Source organism: Camarhynchus parvulus, chromosome 7 (genome assembly GCF_901933205.1).
Source record: "Camarhynchus parvulus chromosome 7, STF_HiC, whole genome shotgun sequence".
NCBI classification, from domain to species: domain Eukaryota; kingdom Metazoa; phylum Chordata; class Aves; order Passeriformes; family Thraupidae; genus Camarhynchus; species Camarhynchus parvulus.
Window position 1 is genome coordinate 32375922 of NC_044577.1, and position 17632 is coordinate 32393553.

General features: G+C 43.8%; 1 protein-coding gene across 1 annotated transcript in view; it reads right to left on the bottom strand.

Moving 5' to 3' along the window:
- NXPH2 (neurexophilin 2) overlaps positions 1-15355 on the bottom strand; it is a 34931-nt gene extending 19576 nt beyond the window's left edge. The window contains exon 1 of the mRNA XM_030952754.1: positions 15094-15355. Coding sequence (XP_030808614.1) covers positions 15094-15147 — 54 coding nt within the window. The 5' untranslated portion in view covers positions 15148-15355. The remainder of the gene's footprint in view (positions 1-15093) is intronic.
- Between the last annotated feature and the right edge of the window lie 2277 nt (positions 15356-17632).

Genomic DNA, 17632 nt, shown 5'->3' on the forward strand with positions numbered 1-17632 from the left:
AAAGTGATTTCTCTGGATAAAAGCTGAAGAGAAAAACCCTGTGGTTTCCATTTGGACATTAGAAGGTTGATGTGTTTTGCTGTCACATTCTATTTTTAAATGCATGACACTGCACAGGTGTTCAGACTCCAAATCCTTAGCAAAATCTGTCATCTTTCTGCAGCTTGTCACTACATCAGCTCACAGACTGAGGAGAGAATGAAGTTCCTGTATGGCAGAAAACTGCAAGTGCTCAACTGCGGTTAATGATAATTTCTTTCCATAGCTGAAAAATATCCCTGCATTTGATAAATTTTTCAGATGTTATAACTGCTTTGAGGTTCATTTGCCTATCTAGAATTTCTCAAATTATTTTTCTACAGGCCCTCAATGTGTAGGACACAAACTAACATTAAAAATGTGAATAATTTTTGCAGGAGCAAAAGCTGTTAGTCTGAGTCAAAGACCAGGCTGGAGTTTTACCTCGGTGCTTGTTCTCCATAAAACTCTGAATTTAGAAGGATGAGACTTACAAAGAATTACACATCTTCCTCCCATGCCTGCCTTAAACATGTATTATTTTTGTATCTGTAGGCATTACTAAATGTAACGCAGCAAAAAATTTAATAATCAGCATTTTAAGAAAACCATTCTTGAGTTTTCAATTTAAAAAATGGGGCTAACCCCCACTAATGCTGTTCTCCAAATGTTTGTTGAATCTCATGCAATGCTAAGGTAGAACACTATCCCACTCAGCTCTCTACAGTTCAGCAGAACAGTATCACACTTTGCTCTACAGTTCAGACTGTAGAGAAAGGTGGGAATGACGCAGCTCTTACAGGACTGCTCCAGGCAGCAAGCAGATGCCCATTTCTGCCCCACCTTGTCCACAAGGAACACTTCTTTCTGCCTTTGTGGGGCAATCCTCTCTTGAAACTGGAAGACCAAACTCAAGACCTTCTCCCTAAGTAAAGCTTAGATCTCCTGAAGAGACCTGATGTGAACCATCCACGTCCTTCTAGCCAAATTAGAGACAAAATTGTGAATGAAAACTATTCCTTTGCAGATGATTATTTAAATTTTGGCTTGATGATCATTTAGTATCCATCACTATACAAAACCAATGGTGCCTGTCTCAGTGATATCATATTGAACTCCAAGGAATCCATCTGACTCTTGCACAGCTAGTTCAAGTCCTCTGAAGTTTTATTCTATTCCCTACACAATCCCTAGTATCAGTCAGAGAGAGCAGGGAATTGGGGTCCCCTGAGCAATCTGAACCCAAGTATGGCCCAGAGGGTGGGTGTCATTCAAGTGTGCTGGAAGAGCCAGCTGATGTTATTGTGAGGCTTTTCACTACCAGATCTGAAAGGTTTTGGAGACTGGGAGAGGGCCCTGACAACCAGGAAAGACCTCAAATACAGCAACTGTTTTCAAAAAGGCTAAAAAGAGTCTGGGAGGTGACCAGCTGCTCAGATTCACTTCAGCCCCCTGGGAAATCATGGAGCACATCCTTTCTAAAGTCTGACATGCTAAGGAAGGGCAAGATGATGGCTGGGAATAGGCAGAGTAGATTTACCATGGATTTACTAAATTTACCATGATTGACTAAACTGGTTGCCAAATATTTATCAAAAAACAAGATCTGTAGATGAGGAGAGAGCAGAGGGATGTCACCTACTTTGTTCAGGTTTTTGACAGAGCCTCCCAAGCACTTCTGCCTCCAAGTTGGGATGTTGCTGCCTTGATGAGGGAACAACTGAGTGAAAAGCACTGGAGTGAGGCTCAGAAGGCAGTGGTTAATGAGGCACACTCCGGGCAGACAGCAGGAGCAAGGGGGGTCTGGTTCTCCTGTAAGACTGCAGCCTGAATTCACAGATGGACCTGGAATCACTCTGTCCATAATCACTACCACTACTGAAGAGATTTGACGTAGTTACTGGAAATCACAGTATAACAGAATAACTCCCCCTGGAAACTAATCTTCCCAAAGATGATTTAAACAATCTTGTTGCTTCAGATTTCATTAAAAAGTTATTTTCAAAATATACTGTTGACAGTTGTTGATGTTGGACCAAAGGTGATTATGTAAGTTCCAGGCTTTGACTGCCAACAATTAATTGAATTCAGCCATTTTTTCCATTTGTTTCTAATGCATACATTCCTTGAAACAAGTCATATTGGTGTTGTAAAACTTAAAGGACAGAATTCACCTGCTAACTTCCCGGGATGCTCTTACACATACGTACAGAGTATGTCACAGGATGAGCTGTTCTTCCTTGCTAGGCAATAAATCCAGGACTGTTTCCTATTTGAGCTGTCAGGAAGACAGTGCATTTCTTGAATGCTCAAAAGCATTTTGAATAAAACAGATTATTTTTGTTTTTGCCTGGTGGGTTTCAAAATATGACAGAGCAGACATACACTTAGAACCATGTGAAAGAAGAATTTAATCTCAAATGTTTATTTACGAGGTTTGTATGTATATTTAAGGAGATTTAAAAAGTGTTTTTAACCCTGTGATCTCCTGGTTTAATCTTTCACCCTTCACTTGGATGTAGCACCTGCAGACCCCCCTGCTTTCAGGATTCTGACACATCACAGAGAGGGCTCAACCACTTGGCCCCAGAATTGAGACCACATCATGAAATTAGCAACCAGAGCAGAAAGAAAGAGACAATTATGGGCTTTTATGAGTTACATCAATCACTTGGATTTATTCATTTTATCTTACAGAAGATTAATAGATATACAGAACATTAATATACTTTTGCGGCAGTGTAATTTATAAAGGGCAAAAAACTTTTAGGAAAAGCTGTGATGCAATCTAGTATTAATATTTTGCTGAGGGGGGATGAAACTGTTAAACTATTCACCTTGCAAACAGTACTTAAAATTGACAAAGTACAGCTTAGGAAGGTTATTCTGTATCTTATCTTCCAGGGTCAATAATTCTACACTTGGAGCCTTCTCTGAACTGATTTGTCTATATTTCAGATAGCAACACACTTTGATGTTCCTAACCAAATTGATGCATTTCCCCCACACATTTATTGTTCTTATTTCTAACTGCTGAAAGAAAAACTAGCACCTTCTCTAGCTCTTAATGGAAAGCTTATCTATTAAAGATGATGACTTGTATGAGAAAAGGTGGTGGTTCCAGGCAAAAGGACTATTTTACAGACTACTCTAAATGTGTTTCTTTCAGTAATAGGAAATCTGAAGCAATATCAGGTTTATATCAACAGAACATGTGATTCTTTAACAGCCTCTTTCAACAGAAGCTTTTCTTACACACTGCCAGCTACGAGAGTTGTCACTGCTTGCAAAGAAATGTGTCCCTTGGGAATGGCTGGGATATTTCTTTAATAGGAAATTAAGGACCAAGCAAAACACTTAGGTGTACCATCTGTTTATCTGTATTTCCTGCTGGTATTTTTCTTTTCAGACACTATCAATTTTACCCAGAGCACTGACAGACCTGAAGAGCTTGCAATGGAAAAACCTCATTGGAGAGACAGGTAATGTTTCTGGTAGATACAAGAATGTTCTCCCTGAGCTCTGAGCTGACCAAACCCTCTCAGCTGTATTCATCCTCCTTTTTGTGGCTGTGCCTGTGAGCTCATGCATGGTGCTAACACAGTCACGTAGTTCACATCTTCAGAATATCCACAGAGCACACACAGTGTCCCATCCTCATGGGCTGGCTGCAGATGGCCAGGAAAAACCCAACCTGTCTACATCAAATGCCCATTAAAAAAAAAAAAAAGGCAGTGAAAGCATCACAATTTGAAGTAGCAAAAGTATTCCAAGAGAATCATTCAGAATATTATGTCTTCCTCCTGAATCTAGCCCATTTTCTAAATCTGAGAAATTGCCATATTCTCTAAGACTCCTCTGTGTCAGGGTTAAAAGATACTGTCTAAGCAAATTGGGTCAGCACATATCTTTCCAGTTAGATGTTCTGTGAAAACCAACAGGAAGAGGGAAGGGGAAAAAAAAAAGTAAATTATTCCAAACACCCAGAATCAGAAGATCAATAAAGAGGTAAAACTTGCTGTGACTCAGAGTGCTAATGTTGCAGATCTTTGAGGAAAAGGCGCCCAGGAACAGGCAAATAATGCAGTCTGAACAAAGTGTCTCAAGAGTGATAGAAAACAAGATAGCTAAGCATAAAGGGAAGGAATTAAGAAAACTTTGTGCATAGTATTAGGAAAAACTAAACAATATGATACCATCAGCTAGGGATTATCATGGGACCTTCTAAAAAAACACTAAGGAAGAATTAGGAAGTGCTTAGCATCAGCAATCCTACATCACAGGAAGGCATTGGGTAGTTTTCCAGGTATCCATCTGACAAGGAGAATGACAAAAGCAGGGAGAGTTTGACAGACAGCAAATGCAGTTCCTCCCCAGTTTCATAACTAATGCCTAAATCTATAATCTCTAAAATCACACAGTAAGACACATGACCCAAGTGGTCTTTACATTTTGAGGCTGCAAATTCCCCTTAGTTTGTTTAAGAGCACACCTCACCAAGCACCCAAGCTGCCAATCCCTGGATGGGCTCTCCCAGGATACAACCCAGGCATTCCTTCCTTGATTTCTGCTGAAGGATCCAATCCAGGATGTGGTTTTCACACACCTTTGACTTAGGTTGCAAAAACAGGAAAAAAAATGCTTGCAGTGATGCACCTACCATGTTTTATTTTCTAGTGTCTCTTTGCAGGAGTAAGAACATCCTCAGGTAGGTGCAGAAAAAGTCACTTTCCTGCTCACACTGAGTTTGTACATATTCCACCTCCCACCAAAATAAATGAACATATTTGTACCTATTGTGTCTCTTCAAGGTAGATCCAAGCAGGTTTCAGGCTTGCTGAGGGCAGGGACTGAGCACCCTGCTGTAGAATACTGTCTCTCCTGGTAAGTTTGATACTGTCTTGACAGATCCAAGCTCATTTTCCCTTCTGCCATCTTAACCAGGGGATAAGCACTGGCTTATTTGTACAGAGAGAATGGAGATACCACCCGTTTGTTCATCAGTCATTAAAAGCTGTTCCATCTTAAGCCAACCTTTAAAAAGTCTGCTAGTGCAAGTGGAAGCAGGCATCCCTGCAATCCCTGTTCTGGACCTTTCCTTCTGGCTGAATTCTCAGGTACCACACACAATCTGCAGGTGTTTAGTTCAAAGTCATGATATGGATAACCTCCGCATTATCTTTTAATGACTGAATTTTCCAGAAGTGTGTGTAGAGAACTCCTGACCACATTTAGTCAAGATGTTATTCTCAAATTGAAGAAACAAGGAAAATAACCCAAACAAACCAACTGAATTTATGTAGGTTTTCTTGCCCCACTAAAATTGATCACTAGTCCTTTTCCAGCTGAGTATTTTGAGGAGGAGTCAGAACCAAACAAATTATACAACAGCATGTGTTTCCATTAAAGGAAAGATTAAAAGCTCTTTTGCAGCCTCCACATGTCTGTCCAAAACACCAAAATGTGGATACCCAGGAAATCCTGGTGAATTTCTGATTGCCATACATGTGTGATTTGGCTTTCAAACTTGTTTCTGTTTCAAATACTATTTTAGCCCATTCCCTAAGAAAACCAAGCTTCCTGGGATGTTGTTGCCCATCACTGAAAGAACTGTTCAATCATTCTGTGCACTTCAGTTGGATCAGAGCTGGTGATCTCAAGGATAATTAAATTTCTGTTAGACAATTGTAGTGGATGAGACAGGAATGGGGACATAGGGCACAGGCTTTATTAATAACTGATCACAGATTGAGTTTATCTCAATACTCCCTGAAAACATGAAAGTATTTCACTGGTGTAGGACAAGTCAGTCAGTGACTACTGAGCTGTATTTTCAGAACTACAGTTTCAACATCTGAACAGAACAAAATTCCATCTCCCTCACAGTTACTGGTGTTATTGAAAAAAATTAAGAACAAATCTAGTACTTACTTTGGATGGACAAGACAATCCAATCCATCAAAACACAAGAAATGTAAATATAATGGCCATTGTATCTTTGTCCCCATATTAATCTTATTATTCCACCAAAAATACAACTGTGCTGTTCATTGAAAGAATATTGCAAACTCACCAGAAGGCAAATTTCTGCAGAATGATGTCCTTAGCCAGCATAAATACAAATTTTGCTATTTTAAATTCATTCTTTTCTTCATTGTTCAACATCAAGTATTAAAAAAACAGCAACACTGACCCTCAGTCTAAGCAAGCAGAGTAAGAGATCTCATCCAATACCCACAAAAAGGTTTTGCTGAATAAAAGATGGAGTTTAAATTCCCTGGTTACTGCAGTGTTAGGCTGCCCATTGCTGATAACACATAGGTCACACATGTCTGAATAAAAGGATTATGGGGTGAGCACCATAAAATGGATCTGAGTATGAGGTATGTCACGTTTCTTCATCCTTACGTTTAGAGGCATTTTATTTAATTTAAATCAAATAGGTCCTAACTCAACAATGCATTTATTCCCCTGTCAGACACTCAACACATTGGTATTATTTTAAGCTAGCTTAGCTTGGCGCCAGCTGGATACTGAATTCTAGTCAGAAGAAAAATAAGAAAAGACTTGAAGAGTGAGATGGATGAGAATGGCTTTCCCACTCTTTAAGAACTTTAAGGAAAGGCATTAACTGTGATTTCACCAAAACTGATGTAAAAAAAAAAATCTGGGATTATGGGTTCTAGGGAGAAGGAGAGAAAGAGCAGAGAAACTAAAAACCTTCTGTGCCCCAGGAAAGTAATGTGGTAGAAATGCAATTTGTTGCATCTCTTGGTCTGGATCTCAGTTTTACACAGCACAGCTCACTGCCACAATAAGACCTTCACAGGCAGAGGGTGTCTCTACACAGAGGGGAAAAATATGCTTTTTAGGGCAGAATCTACAACATCTACAGTTCTATAAAACTTGCTCCTTAAAAACCAATCCTCACATCAAATTCCAATCAGGCGCTTTAAAAGTGGATATCCACTCAGACTTGGAATCGTGACAAATGAGTTAAAAAATGGACAATTTGAAATGGAAACACTCTGGAAATACATTATACAACCTAGGACCCAAAGCTGATAAACCTTTGGACTGATTTGCTACCAGACAGCTTGGACAGAAGCCATCAGTGAGGGGTGAACAGATGACCATTAATAGATTCTGGAAAGGTTGCTACAAAAATTTGTTTCCTGCAAAAATAATAAAATAAAATGTTTCTAAAAATATGTTTTAAATATTTAAATTTTAAAAAATGAAGCTGAGTAGTAGAAAGGAAGGCAGGCTTTCTACCTGCTCCTGGGCTGCTGTACTTTGGATGGAGGGGCATCTCCAGGAGGAAGAAGAAAGCAAGGAAACTGCTGGTTCTCCCAGAGGAACTGAGCATCCTCTGCCTGGAAAAAAACTTCAGGAAGATGGAGCACAGAGGGAGAGAGAAACAGAGGGAGCAAGCAGGCAGCTCCCAGCAGAATGCAGCTTAGAAAAGCTCCCTGGAGGGCCAGAAACTTCTTCACAGCAGTGAGCAGACCCAAGCCAGGGGAAGGCGAGGAAGACTGATGGATTTGTCATTCAGCAATAGAAGACAGTGCAGCTTGACTCAGAATTAACTCAAAAATGGATGTTTCCAGCACTGGAAGATTAATTCAATGTCTGGAAATCGACACAGCAGCTCAGCAGCGGGCAGCAGAGGCTGGCACACAACAGCAGCTGCAGCACAGCATTTGTCCCAGCCCCACAAGGAATTTAGCATCGGTATTTTCCTTGCCTCGAATGGTGACAGAACTGATAGTAGTCAATGGGCAAAATGGAATCAGTTTCAAAAAACACTGAGGTGTTTCAATCACCTCATTTAGAGTAGCCCACGCTACCACACCCGATAAGACAGTGGTGCCACAGCAACATTATCTACTGCCAATCTTTCCACAAAGCTGATTAGCATTTTGTTAGTTTAATGAGTGGAAAACAACACAGGCTTTAGCCCTCTTGCTGGCACTCTGCTTGAGAAACTGAAGGACTGGGCTTCACTCGTGCCTTGATCCAAATTACATCACTCCAAAAATGCCCCTGTTATCATATAGCCAGTTCAGATTCAGAAACTCTTTGCCTTTGTATGGAGATGGGCCAGGGAAGGACAGAGTCAGTTATGCAGAATATTCTTCTGGTCTACTGGGTGAAGATAAGAAATTTGCCTCTAGGCTCTGTTTTATTCTTTTACTTTCCCAAAATAATGATGACACACATGTAACACACCTTGACTATAAAGTGCTATGAACTCCAGTTACAATGCACTATAAAATTACTGGTATGTGCATACAATTTCAGAAGTTTTCTTCTAGCAGTCAGCCACCCAACTGCCTGGAGTAAGGAGAAAATTCAACTTGGGAACAGCTTCCCTGGGTTTAGGCTCCCAATGGCAAAGAAACCCACCAGTAACAGCTACAGCCAAAGGACTGAGACCAAACCACTGCCAATGAGACCCTTAAATTCCCACTGGGAACAGGAATTCCAACTTTCCAAACACCTGTTAGGAGCAACAGAATCAACGAGCAGGTTCTTGCAAGGAAAAGAGAGACAGGCAGCATTAAAGGACAAAAAACTTCAAGGTCTGATATTCCACCCACCTGGGTTTGATGCACAAGTAGAACTCTGTTACTGTGGGAATATTCCTAGTTACTGTCAGTCTGTCTGTCCTTCTCTGCCTGCAGTAACTTCTCAGGCTCACTCCACCTGCCCACAGGGCTGTTTTACATCCATCATCTTTCTCTCTCTCTCATATTCACCTCTTATTCCCTCAGCAAAGTCCCAGGGTTTTTTTTTTTCCTCCAGGTCAGCCTCAAGCACAGCCAGCTCCTTCTCTATTAAAACCCCTTAAATCTACTTAATAGCAGAACAAATATAGGAGCACCTCTATGCACAGCGTTTTATTTTCCTAGATAATGGGTAAAGCAAGATGAAATTAAGGTAGTGTTTATACTGGTGATTGATGATATTAGAAATACCTAGTCATCCCTTAAAACAAGTACTATAATGTCAAGAAATTCACAACTGATTGTAAACATAAACCAAACATGCTGGATCTGGACAAGCAGAATGAGAGCTTTTGGAGCAGCCTCAAATCTGTACTGTAATGATACAATAACCATAATTGGCCCCAATGCACATAAAGCCTGATTTTAGAGACATTAGATTCTTCACTTTATTTTTTTATTTCTCCCTATTCTTTCATTTTCACTTCCCAGCTAATAATAGCTTCTATTACTACCAGTCATTTGGAACAAAGAGAAAACCTATCTCAAGAACTACAGCTCTTACAGCTCTTTAAATCCACCTTAAATTATAGTCAATCGTTCCAATTCTATATTTACAGTAAGCACTGCCATTCCAGGGAGAGCAGAGCATCACACCAGCACTGAAATCCCTGCTGCAAAGACAAAACGACTCAGTCTTTACAGTTGACCCAACTTCACAGCCCTTCATTTCCACCCAATTCCTAATTTGTTTCCTTGAATCTCTTTGTTAAGTGCGACTGAGCTTAGAGCCGAACACCAGCCCGCAAGGAGATTCCCCACAGGAAAGGAATTAGCAATGTTTTCCAAGTCCTGACCTGCAGACTGGACTTCACAGTAGTGATGCTCTGCTGGAAGCAAAAGCTGCCAGCAGGTCACCCTTTATTTTCACTCTGATTGATCCTTTAAGCACCTAAACACTCTACATAAACTATAGCTACAAACCCAGTGGGAAATTGAAGGAATGGAAACATAATGGGAAGGAAGAATGGGGTTGGGGAAATAAACAAACATATTCAAGATTCGAAGTGAGAGGTCAAAGCTGCCTCAGAATAGGGTGTGTTTGGAAGTCAGGTTCAGGATGAATTTGTAACAGCCACGTGAATGGGAACTTCCACCTTCCTGTTTTCCAATTCTGCTAGATGTGATCTAGCAAAGATTTTACAGCTGGTGTTTGTGTTTTGTAATGGGTATATTGAAGCAGTGTGTTAAAGTGGGCAAAAATCAGGATACGAAGACAGATTAGCAGAGCAAATGGACTGTCCTGCGTAGCACAAACCCGAAAAAAAACCTTCCTTTTTCATCGCTATCTCCGGTTTTGACACATTGACAAGTAGGCGTGAAAGATCCAAAGCCACAGGCTTCCCTGAGCACAGGAACAGCTCACTCACTTCTGAGCAAGAGGCAATCCCCATCCATGGAATCACAGCTTTTGTCTTTAAACCATTCAGCGCAGAGTAGCACTGGCCTTTGCTTACTGCAGCTCTTTACCACTAGTGCCCCAGAATTACATCTAACCCAACACCTGGAGCAAATAAAGGTCAACACCTCACGCACGGACCACAAGCAACTTGCTGGCACCTCACTGCAAATTCCCCAAGCAGCTCTTGCTTCTCCTTGTACAGTTTTGTTTGTGAAGTGTTGATTAAAGGTAACAATTTTAACAGTATAGGAGGAATTTGGTGTACCCAGGGCAGAGTTGCAGCTCTCTGATGCTCTCAATGTTCAGGTCAGCAAGTGGTTTCTGCTGCTCCCTTTCAACTCCCATTCCTGAGTTCCCTTCTTGTAGGAGGAAAACCAGAAAGGTGGGAGTGATGAGAGCATCCTACTTTAGCACTGGGGATTCACCAATCCTTCCATTTCACTTCCCTGTCTGTTACACTTACAGCACAGCTCTGACATCTCTCCAAGTGCTTTACAATGGCAGAAAAATTCCTTGTGTGTTACAGATGGAAAGTTTGAGACACGGATTTTGCCTAGGCAAGCCTGGGGTATCTTGTGGCCTACTGGACATCAGTCAAAGAAGTCTTGCTGTACAGATTTTAAACAGGATCTGTGATCTTTTTGTGCCCCAGTCAACCTACAAATAAACTGAAAAGGATCATGGACCCAGCTTCATGGAGCTAGGACAAAAGATGTGTTGTAAGGACAGGTTGAGTTGTGAACCTCCTCCTAAACTAAACCTGGCCCCATCCACCTTAAGACACAACTCCTTATTCAGAGTAATAAATTCTCAATCTGCTGAAACCAGCGTTTGTTGATCTGTCTCCAGCTCCAAATTACCTGCAATTCCTGAGTTATCTACATTACTTTATTACACAAGGCTTGTAATGCCCACAGCACCAAAAAAAATTACCAAAGGAAGCCAAACGAAAGGTTGGGTCCAATACATTTTATGACAAAGTTCTCCCTGAAATTAAGGGGGGATGGAATTTCATCTGTGCACTTCCAGATGACCAGAGGGAAGCATTTACCTTTCTGAAATGGCGCTGAGAGTCTTGCATGGTGCCTATTTCTGATACTCACTGCAAGGGCATGCTACCTGGACCACATTTGCAAGGCTATGGAGACAAAATTAAAGTAGCCAGAAGGAACAGATCTCTGTGTTTCTACACCTCACAGGATATGCATATTTTAAATGGAAAGGCAGCTTTAGCTCAGCTTTTAATATATTTCTTCTTATGAAGCAGTACCTTGCGCTATAGCAAATATTCTTTCAGCTCAAGTTGCTAAGAACCTTAAATTCTGTTTAAAAAAAAAACCTCTGTAAAAATGTTGTTTCATTGTCAAAACCTGCTTTGGTTATAGCTATTTTCAACCTTTGAAATTCCAAGACAAACAATGTGTCATTGAATTTCACTCATGTCAAATGCTATACTGCTAAACTTGGTGGAGAAAAAATTTAAATTAACAACTTTTGTCTTTTCTGTTCCTAATTATTTCTCATCTATATAAACAGTGCTGGGGGAAAAAATCAGCTCTTTTTTAGGGTTTGTAAAATGATTGATTCCTAGATTTCTAATGCAGTAACAACTTTGCCCAATGCTAATGCTAAAGAGAGTTTATTGATAGAATACTGAAGCAACTTTGACTATAAGCACTGGAAGATGCCGCTGTGAGCCTTTCTCAATTTCAGACCACAGAGATGAGAGAATAAACCAAGAGTTACAGTGCCTGGCTACCCCCAGAACCACAGGTCCTGCCTGGGACTCTGTGTGTGTGTCTCTGAAACTACACCTTGCCTAGACAAAGGGATAGTGCCAGGTTTTTTTTTTTTTTTTGTTCCAACAAGAATTCTTTAAAATGACAACTCGTATTTGCAGGGAAGTAGAAGAAGCCCCCCTCCTCCTTGGAGGTATTTAAAGCTGACTTAACAAAACACTAGCAGGGATTCTATAAACTGCATTATCCTAATGCTTCACACACTTTAATTCTCAACATGTAGAACTCCATTACTTCCAAAGAGATAACTAACAGAGCATTCAGCAATTATGTGACAATTGGAAAAGCTTACTGAAAATTAATAGTAAAGCAAGAGCACCTATTAATGATAACACAAAACAGCAATTTTTCATCTTCTTATCAATAACAGCCCAGACATGCACGGACTGTGCATTGCAAATTGCTGTTTTGCTCCATATTGTCAACAGAAGGTAAACCTGGCTTTAAAAATTAATGAATTTATACAGGAGCAAGTTAGCACCTTAACCTGACTCAACAGCAGCCTTCCTTACTGTTTAATATATCCAAATATGCAAAATATTTCAGGAAATTTATATGTGCAATTGCTGCATGCATACTGCTACCCCATATAATAATCAAAATAATCATCTAGAAACATGCTACAAAAATATAACTGTGCTGTCTTAAAAGTATAAAACATGAACTTCTGACTGAGCAATATAGATACAGCATACAAAGAATCACCTAACACTGCTTTCAGAAATTCAGTGAGACACTCTGCCATAATCTCCTCAGATTTGTGAAGTTTCACATGGATTTCATCCTAATTTATGCATCTTTAACAAGTAGGTAAGTAGACAGCACACTTTGATATCTGAAAGGAAAGACAGCATTTGAAGTTCAATCTATTAAAATAAAAAGCACTTCTCCCTTCACTGAAAGGCAGTGACAAAATATTTCCCATTCTAACACTCCTGATTTTATAAAAAAAATTAAGACTGCCCCAGCAGGAAGGGTTTGATGGTAGCATTTCTGGCTTACTGAAATGCTGCTGTATTGCACCACTGAAACCCAGGATGTTTTTTTTCTTGGCTGAAATGCTGAGCCTTTACTGCAATATCAATATTATCCACACTGATTTTTGGTTAAAAAAGGAAAGAAAAAGTCAAGAATCAGTAATACCAATGCCTCCCTTCTAAAGCTGCTAATCAGATTCCAGGAAGCCACCAGTCCCTCCAAATTCTGGCCAGAGAACAAAGAATAGCACAGACTTGCATTCAATGCATTACCACCAACATAAAACATTTCTTAATTTATAATAAGCTGTAACTTAAATCAGGTGTTCTGGTAACAGCATGCCAAAATACACTTACACAACTTTTTAGTAGTAGGTTAGCATTAAAAGGTACACCTAAAATGCTTCAAAAATCTCACACATTCTCATTTTGCTTTACTTTATTATTTAAACTGACTTATATAAGGTATAAAGCTAATTGACTCCAAAACCTTGCTGGTTTGTACCTAAAGAATGCAGAAAAAATGAATCCTCCTGGGTGAGCCGAGTGCCACATCCACCTGAGAATCTGCAGTGGCTATTTATGATTTTTGTTTGATTCAAGGCAGCAACTTTGCTTCATTTAGTCAGCCTTCACTCACACACTCACAGCAAGCAACTTCCCAACATCACCATTGCACAACAAACCCCATCCCTGATGGCGCAAGCTCCAATTGAGCCCTTTGGTAGCTCTTAAAAAGAAATAAAGGAAGAAAAAAGGATGGTGCAAGTGAATGAGAGAGGTTGTAGGTGTGAGGAAGGAGTTTTTATTTAGTTCCCTCCTGCTCAGCAACTTTGTAATCCATTTGCTGCTCTCCTTTCCCCATCTCTCACCCCTGCGTGTTGGTTAGTTGGAAACTGGGCTGCAAGAATGCGAAGAATGTAAACAGCCTTTTATTGTCCAAAAGGATGGGAGTGTGAAAGAAATGTGCGCCTTATCGCAGGGCTGCAGCTCGCTACTTCATTGCTATGATAAAGTGCTGGAGCAAAAAACATTACACGACAAGCACAATCCAAAACCGGATTAGAATTTGACATAAGCTTCCTCAAAAACTAATCAATCACCTCACACTGTAACACTAGACTCCAGTTCTTAAGGAGGGTGTTTAATCCCTTCAAGGTTTATTACACACTCCCTATTGACTACTTCGTGACAAACTTTCGTGTCCAAGGCAGCCGGGGAAGAGAGGCATAACTTTTGCAGCAGAGGTATTTGTGAGAGTAACACCAAAACTCCCCCCCAAAAACAGCAAGCGCAGTTAAAATCTTTCTGAAATAAAAGCGAAGATGGCCAAGCTCTTTTGCAAACACGTTTTTTTTTTTTTTTCTCTTTATGAGCGCCTCACGAACACGAGCATCAGTCCATTTGTTCCGTACCACCAGCGCCCCACGGACGAGGCGCTGGGCGGGAGAAGTTGAGCTCCTCGCCCGCCTCAGCCGCGCACCTCGCTTCGCCTCCCTCCCTTCAGCGCTCCGAGTCTCGCACTCTGCGCCTCACCTCGCCGCCACGTCAGTCCCCGCATTCCCCCACCGCATGCAGAGGAATAGTCACCACAGCACCGGCGTGTCCCACAGTTTCTGATAAAAATTAAGGAAACACCCCGGGCGCGCCGCAGCAAGCCCAAACTAATGGGGGAGCTTCCCGAGCTCTACCTGCGCACCCAGCTCTGTCTTGCATGCGGAAAAAAAAAAAAAGGCGCTTGTGGCCAGCAGAAAACTTTCCGGGAGCGGGCAGTCTCGGCGATGCTCGGCACACACAAACACTCCCATCCCTCCCATCCCGGTATTTTCCAGCTCCGCGGCGGCTCCCGGCGCATCCCGGCCCCCGGGGCCGCGCTGGGCTCGGGCTGCGAGCGTCCCGCATTCCCAAACGGGGCGAACAGAGGCAAACAAAAAAAGAAAAAAAATGGAAAAATAAAGAGAAAACCAAGAATATGTTAGGGGCTGCGGGAGGCAGGTTTGGGGAACCGGGCTCCAGAGGAGACCGCGCCCGCCGCGCTCCCGGACGAAGGCACCGCTGTCCGCCAAGCCCCCCGTGAGAGTCCGGGGGCCACGGGGATAGAGACTTACGAGCTGGAGGACGCCCTGGACCACGACGAGGGGCAGGGGCTGCAGGGGCACCATCCTGGCTGCCGGTCTAGGCGGCGACTCCCCCGGCGCGGGTCTCGCTCATCGCCGCTCCGGGAGGAGGACGGGGGGCAGGACCGAGCGCAGGGACACGCCGCCCGCCGTCCCCGCTCACGGGGCGCTGCCAGGCAGCGGCCAGACCCCGGCACTGCCGCGGCGCTCGGCTCGGCGCCGCTCGGCTCCGCGGGCGGCCATGGCGGGCGGGAGGCGGGCTGAGGCGGGCGGGAGGCGGCGGCGCTGCCCGGCTCCCCGCGGGGCACGGCTGGGCCCCCTCACAGCCCGCGGCCGGGCCCCGCCGCCCTCCGCGCCGGAGGGACCCGCCCGGGCCGCGGCTGAGGGGAGCGGTGCCGGGGGCGGCGCGTCCCCGCCGGGCGCTGAGCGGACCCCGCTGCCCCGGGCGGGGCGGCCCGGCCCTCACGGCAAGTTTAAAGAGGCGGCGGCCCCTCCTCCGCCCGCGGCCGCCCTGCCGAGCCTAGGTGCGCCTCTGCGAGCAGCCCTGGGCCGCCCGGCCCCACCGCTGTGGGGAAGCGGAGGCAGGTGAACAGACTCGACGGCCATGCCCTGGTCCCGGCTTTATAGGGCACTCCCGTCACAGCTCCTTCCTTCGGGGGGATCTGCCCCCGGCACACACAGGCGGCTGGGCAGCCGTGGGGCTTGTGGGGAAACCCGACGTGGTTCTGCTTGGCGGCTGTGGGCAGCACGGTGGGGCGGCCCGGGGACACTCAGACTGCCCCGGGGACACCGAACCTGCCCTGGGGCCTGCCCTGGGGACCCCACATCCCTGTCACCTGGAGCCGGTGTACACATTTGAGTGGGCACAGGCACAGGGTCATGTTTAATTGGGCTCCTTGTGCAGGGCCGCAGGGTCTGGGTAATGGTGTGCAAGTCTGGGGAGCCCCGAGGGCTGCAGGACCCATCTCCAAAGAAGTCACTGGGGTCAGATCCATTTAATAACAGAATTTAATGACTATTCACCAGATCCATTGTTGAGATAGCTGTGAGCAGGCTGAAGCTGTCCCTCTGTTGTAGTGACACCTGTGTAAGGTGGCAACCTCGAAAGGGGAAATAAAGTTTTGGGTGCAGGAGGCTGGATGGAACAGTGACCCCAGCCAGGTTTGGCACACAAACCACACACACAGCTTGGGCTGAAGCATTGCCACCATGGCAGGTACACTTGTGCCAGGTCTGACAGTGCCTGTGTTTGCTCATCAGTAATTCCATGCCGTGATATGTGAGCTCTCTGCCACCGGGCTGAAGTGCAAGTACTGGTTTCAGTTTCCAAACCCTGCCTGCCATTTGTAGATTACTTTCCTCTTAATTCTCAGTCTCATCTTCTTACTAGGTCTGTGTTCAGGTTACATTTTGACAACCCTTGTAAGCTCAACTGCTAAAATCCTTGTCAGTGGAAACAGCTTTGCAATCCCTGTCGTGGCACTTGAGAGCAGCCATGATTTTACCAGGTAGTGATTGTGGTTTTTTGGTTACATCCCACTGGTTCCCTTCCTAGCTCTGCTGCAAGGTGGCTTGAAAAGGTATCATGTGGATGTCATTGAGCCATCGCAATCATTTGAGTTTAGACAAAATGCTTTATCTATAACAAAATAATCTACTTATTAAGGGAACATCTTAAAATTAGTTCATTTGCAGTAGATTCAAAACGCAGAGAAAACTGAAATAGTGATGGTCACCAAGTCAATGTATTATAATGAATTTAATAGAGTTACTTTTTGTGGAAAAAGTTCAAGAGGTTTTTTTGTTTCATAGAATCGTAGATTCACAGAAGAGAATGTTGGAAGGGACCTTAAAGTTCATCTTGTTCCATCCCCTGCCTTGCGCAGGGACACTTCCCACTGTCCCAGGTTGCTCCAAGCCCCATCCAACGTGGCCTTGAGCACTTCAGGGATGGAGCAGCCACAGCTTCTCTGGGCAACCTGTGCCAGGACCTCTCCACCCTCACAGGGAAAAAATTTCCTCCTAATCTCTACTTTTTACTCTGCTCCTGTCAGTTTGAAGCCATTCCCCCTTGTCCTGTTGCTCCATCCCTTGTCCCCAGTCCCTCTCCAGCTCTCTGGAGCCCCTTTAGGCCCTGGGAAGGACTCTGAAGTGTCCCCAGAGCCGTCTCTTCTCCAGACCACAGCCCTCAGCTCTCCCAGCCTGGCTCAAGCACAGAGCTGCTCCAGTCCTCAGAGCTTCTTTATGACCTTCTCTGGACTTGCTCCAACAGGTCCATGTCCTTGGGGCCACAGGGCTGATGTCCTGCAGGTGAGGTGACACCAGAGTGAAAGGGGGAGGATCCCCTTGCTCGACCTGCTGCCCACGCTGCTTTTGAGACAGCCCAGGACACAGGAGAATTTCTGTGCTGCCAGAGCTCATGTTGAGCTTTACATCAACCTTCTCCTTGGGGATGCCTTTGATCCTTCCTCCACCCAGCCTGTACTTATGCTTGGGATTGCCCCGACGTTATTTTAGTGCCACCATTTGA